The sequence below is a fragment of the Atta colombica genome, unplaced genomic scaffold, assembly GCF_001594045.1.
Source record: "Atta colombica isolate Treedump-2 unplaced genomic scaffold, Acol1.0 scaffold77, whole genome shotgun sequence".
In the NCBI taxonomy this organism is placed as follows: Eukaryota; Metazoa; Arthropoda; class Insecta; order Hymenoptera; family Formicidae; genus Atta; species Atta colombica.
The window spans coordinates 24,920-30,215 of record NW_017259569.1 but is presented as its reverse complement, the minus strand read 5'-3'; the positions used below and the strand labels follow the sequence as shown (position 1 = coordinate 30,215).

At 28.2% G+C, this 5,296-nt stretch overlaps 1 protein-coding gene across 7 annotated transcripts in view; it reads left to right on the top strand.

Moving 5' to 3' along the window:
• Positions 1–3,451, top strand: part of LOC108692570 (importin-9) — a 37,081-nt gene extending 33,630 nt beyond the window's left edge. For 6 of the 7 annotated variants that reach the window (XM_018200885.1, XM_018200886.1, XM_018200880.1 and 3 more), the window contains exons 11-13: positions 2,767–2,915; positions 3,026–3,098; positions 3,188–3,451. In XM_018200885.1, the coding sequence (XP_018056374.1) occupies positions 2,767–2,915; positions 3,026–3,098; positions 3,188–3,393 (428 nt within the window). In that variant the 3' untranslated portion in view covers positions 3,394–3,451. Of the gene's footprint in view, positions 1–2,741; positions 2,916–3,025; positions 3,099–3,187 lie in introns of all 7 variants that reach the window. The other variant, XR_001931995.1, reaches the window with a different exon arrangement.
• Positions 3,452–5,296: the final 1,845 nt, after the last annotated feature.

The window sequence follows — 5,296 nt, the reverse complement described above, 5'->3', positions numbered from 1 at the left end:
ATATATATATATAAACTTTTATCTTGGATTTATTTTACTTTGTATTTTTAAAGTTGCAAATAACTATTCTATAAGGATATTCGAACGACTGTTTATTGAATTATTACTTTTATGAAATAAAAATTTAGTTATTTTTTTTTAAACTATTACTCTCAAATATTTTAATTTTCTGATGTTGCACATTCAGGCACTCTATGTGTTGAACTATTTCTTTTTCTTCGTCGACAGATTACAATATAATCTTTTTGTCGAACTCTGTTTTCAGAGAGAGGGCAGATTTTTTTTCTTTTACAAATAAAACCTTCCTGTTTGATGCTGACATAACCTATAGGTTATACTCTGTTATAGCGAAGTCAGTACTTTTTTCTTGATGATCTATGATAGATACATTAATATTTATCTATGCTTAGATAAAGAATAAAATTGAAAAAAATTACCACGGTAATAATAAAAATATACTTACAAAGTTGGTTTTATTCCTCGAACTTCTAGAGTATTATATCACTCGTCACAACAATATCCCAAATCATAAATACAGTTATTTGTGGTTTCGTTAAATCGACTTTAATGAATCCTAGATCTAGTTGGTTTGGCATTTTATTTTAATATTATTAATTAAAAAGAGATTTTTAAGAAGAAAATTTTAAGATTTCGCTTTAGCCTTCCAGCGTAAGCAGATGGTTGTAGACGATTTATTGCAGTGACGTCACGCACTTGTTAGTCAATCGAAATTGTTTTTTTAAATTTCAAATATTATTAAACTTTATTTTAGTTTTTTGATACCTACCTATTGCTAAAAATTACAAATTTTATTATAAATTTATAATAATGTATATTTCTATAATAAACAAAAAAATGTATTATTTTTTTCATTCAAACTCCCTATTGCAACTTTTACGCATATAAGAATATTACAAATTGTAATCTATATCCATATGAAATATTGATCCAAGAAACATTGATTAAAAACCGCATATCATTTTGCTCATATATCATTTTACAGTAAGAATCGAAATATAGACTTAGCTATTAACATACTAAATATTACAAAGAATATGTTTCACCACCTATCTTTTCGTATTCTGTATAATCTTTACCAATCAACTTTGGCATGAACATGTTCATCTCTGCCAATAACTGCGTAACTGTCTACTACACGTTTTTGCACAGTCAGTATGGCCAATGGCCGCATGTTCTATAAAAAAATTATAAACAAAGTGGCGTCTTCCCCCTTGTGATATCTTCTCTCGAATTACCTTAAGTATAAAATAAAAAAATATTTATAACTTGGAAAGGAAGCATTTTCGAATCCATATTTATATGACTTTTTTTAGCCTTACAATGAGTGGAATATGCTTTTAAAGTTTAACTTTATTTCTGTGGCTGAAACACCTTGTGATAAAAACAAAAATTATATTTAAAAAATAACGTTTTCAAATAAAATTTTTGTTTTTAAAGCAGAAAATCTATTTTAAAGTAGAGAATTTTTATTCTATAGTACAATAAATAAAAGAGATATTTAAAATTTTTCTTTTTAATAACTTTTTAACGAATAACGAACGACGGCTAAAATTTATTGGAAGTTATTCAGAGTCATGATCTTGACAACATATGTCAAAATCAAGATCATTGAAAGGAACTCCCCTAAACAGAATATTTATCATTTTTTTACTAATCTACTAATTACTTATAAATTCATTAATTTTTTTCTGATAGAAAATTTCCATCCATCTAAAATAGTCTGAATTTTGGAAAATGTTTTATGATCGTGACTTCATGACTTCATTTTCTTGAAAGAAGGGTAGAAATTTTCGAGGGTTTGGCTACTGCTCGGAGATCGTTTTATTTCTGTTTTATATATTTTTTTTCGTAGAAATAAAAAATAATCATTATAATAACACCAGATTTAAGAAAAAATTGGTACATTGAAATAAAGTGAATAAAATCCGCATCGTTATAAAATCAGTTATATGCTTTAATAATTCATTTATGAAATTAATTCCAAATGTGATCAAATGCGAATAATTGCACCACAAACATTTTTCATTTTAGGTCTGTTCTTTTTAGCTGAACTTCTTGAATGGTTCATCTTTTCTCTTTTTTTTCTCAAGGTGGAATTTTAGCTAAAAAGAACAAACTTTTAACATTTATCATCTCGGTATCGATTTCTGTACTTCAAATGTTGCACCGTTTGAAATAGAGAAAATGATACCAAGATGACAAATGTTATAATGAAAGATGTAATCTTATTAACGTTTTGTGGTGCAAAAATTATTCGTATTTGATCCAATTATGGAATATTGGAATTAATTTCATAAATAAATTATTGAAGCATAATGACAGTGACTTCATAACGATACGAATAAGGATTTTATTAACTTTATTTTAATGTACCAATTTTTCTTTTTTCTAGCGTTATTATAGTATAATGATTATTTTTTCGCTTCTGCGAAGAAAAATATGTAAGGTAATATCGAAATAAAACATCCACGCGCGATAGCAAAGTCCTCGAAAATTTCTATCTTCCTTTGTATAGAATATTTTTAAATTTATTTTATATGATGGCTCAAATTTTGGCCGGCAATATATGATTGAATTAATTTTTTTATTATTATTTTAATGTTACGTAAGAATTTTCAAAAGGTATTACATACAATAATATTCTCATTCACTGCGGTGATTTGACTTACTACATGGCAAAGTTATTTTATGAAAAATATTTTGTATATTTCTCAAAATAGCGAATTATAATTTGGGAATATACAGGAATCGAAGATGGTGTGAGGACCAGAAGCAAAGCTGAATCGCAGCCTTACGAATGGACTACGGTGCCTGTACTTGTAAAAATTTTTAAAGTAATAATCAACGAATTGTCGAATGACATCGAAGTCATTAGCGCTAGCCAAGATACAGAAGTAAGTATCGTGGTTTTATATTTTTGCCTAATCTTTCATTATTTATTATTTTATTTTATCAAAGTAATATGCGAAATTTGATTAAAATATTCCTTTATATCAACATCCAGATTTCTGATGATGAGGATGAAGAAGATGATGATGAATTGATAGATCCCGGAAATGAAAGTGCAAATATTTTACGTAAGTTATATATAAATAATATCTATAAATTGCGTGAAAATTTAGGAATTATTAGTAAGAGAATGTTATTAAATATGATTTCTTTATAGACTTTGGAGGTACAGATGAAGATAATGATGATGAGAAAGATCCAGAATTATTGCGGGACTCTATATATCATTTGAATCTTGGCCAGTATTTGCGCGATTTCTTACTAAACTTCTCCACTCATCATTGTTTCCGCATGTATATCCAACACCTGAATGTGCCAGAACTAAAAGTCTTGAATAATATAAATATCAACGTACTCGTGTAATAAGTAATTTAGATGATCGAAATTTTGAAATTTCATAATAAACGACCAGTCATTTTTATACATTTTTATACTTATTCTGTACCTCGTTTTTATATTGCTTGGAATCAAATTGTATTTCATTTTACATTGTTCAACAAAAAATGATTTTCTTTTATTCAAGTACAAAAACGAAAGCACGAGATAGTATTAAAGAAATTCTCAGGGCTTTGGGACTGGAAATTGAAGAACTTGCTGGTTCTAAAAAAACGGAGTCTGAGGGCGTGATTACATGTAGCGCGGTATGCGGTCAATTAATTCTATTAAAAAGTGCTTAGTAATGTGAATTTGTCATTGGCCCGTGCCGTTTATCAGACTACATGTAATAGAGGAGAAAAAAAGCAAGCGGCACTGTTTGCAGTTCCTATAGTTATCTAATTAGTACTGTGTATCGTGCTATATGTAATCGCATCCTGACCCTTTGACTGTAAATCTTAAAACATAAAGGAAGGAGAATAGAGCACTAAGCTTGATGCAAAAATCTGTGTGAGAGAGAAAGATAGTAACGGAAATGTTGGTAAAGTGTCTGTTCCTCATTCCTGCTGCTCACAATTGCTTCTCGACCTCAATACTTGAACAAGGAATCGACGCCGGCGCATTGAGAACATTTATTCCTTACTATCTTTCTCTCTCAGAGAACAAATGTTTGCATCAGCGCGAGCCATGGGCAAATATAGGCAATGCCTCTTTTATTTATGTATGTTTTAAGCTGTAAATACATGCTAATCTCTCATTTTTGCATAGAAAATTTGTATATTCTCAGTGTTACTGAACTAAAGTTGGCTGAATTTTGAAGTTTCAAAGAGTAAGAGCCATAAAGCGACATTTACAATGAGATTTTAAGGCGTAAAACTTAAGCTTTAAACCTTAAGTTGTAAGAAATTGATCAATTACAGTCGAATGTCTGGAGAACAATCGACTATGATTGATCAATTTTTTTATGGCTTAAAACTTAAAGTTTAAGTTTTACGCCTTAAAATTTCATTGTAGACGCTGCTTAACACACACAAAACTTAAGGCAGTAAAACGTAAGGAAATCAACATGTTAGATTAGTTACTGCTTACGTTATGGCTTTACGGACTCTACCGTAATTGATCAATTCACTTAAAGCTTACATTTTACTACTTAAATTTTTTTGTGTGCCATGCTCCTAAAGATCGGGAAGTTTAAATTTGAAAGTTGCTTTTTATAGTAAGAAAAGTTTATATTCATCAAATATTAGGTTGAGAATTGATAGCCGAAAAAAAATGTTAAATGGAAAGAGGATGAAGTGTTGTTTTTTGATATAGTTAGTTATGTTACCTATAATGAGAATTTGTATGTCGGGAAAAGGCATATAAAACAGTCCAAATAAAAATAATAATAATTTTAATAATAAATATATGAGAAAATTTAATAAAAGATAATAAATAATTTTTTGTGATTATCTTTGAAAGCAATAATTTTAAATATCATTAATTAAAATTGAAGAAATAATTTAATAAATTTCCTATAGAGCAAGATTGCAACAACGTTGCAGTAATATTTTCCTGCAAGATTGTAGAAACATTGCGAAATGTTGCAGCAACGTTGTTGCAGTATTGCAGCAACAGTAAAATGTCTGCTTGCGGAAATATTGTAATGTAACATTACAGCAACATTGCAATATAATATGTATATGCAATAATTTGTATATACATATCAGGATAATAGCCTTATTAAGAAATTAACTCAATCGAAAGTTTTAGAATGGTATAATTTTAATGGTATGATTGAATTGGTATGATTAATTAATTATATAATTCAATCATGAAATTATCTAAAACTTTCGAATGGTTTAATTAATTTTAATCTGAAATTTGATAATTAATCTGAATGATATTGTGA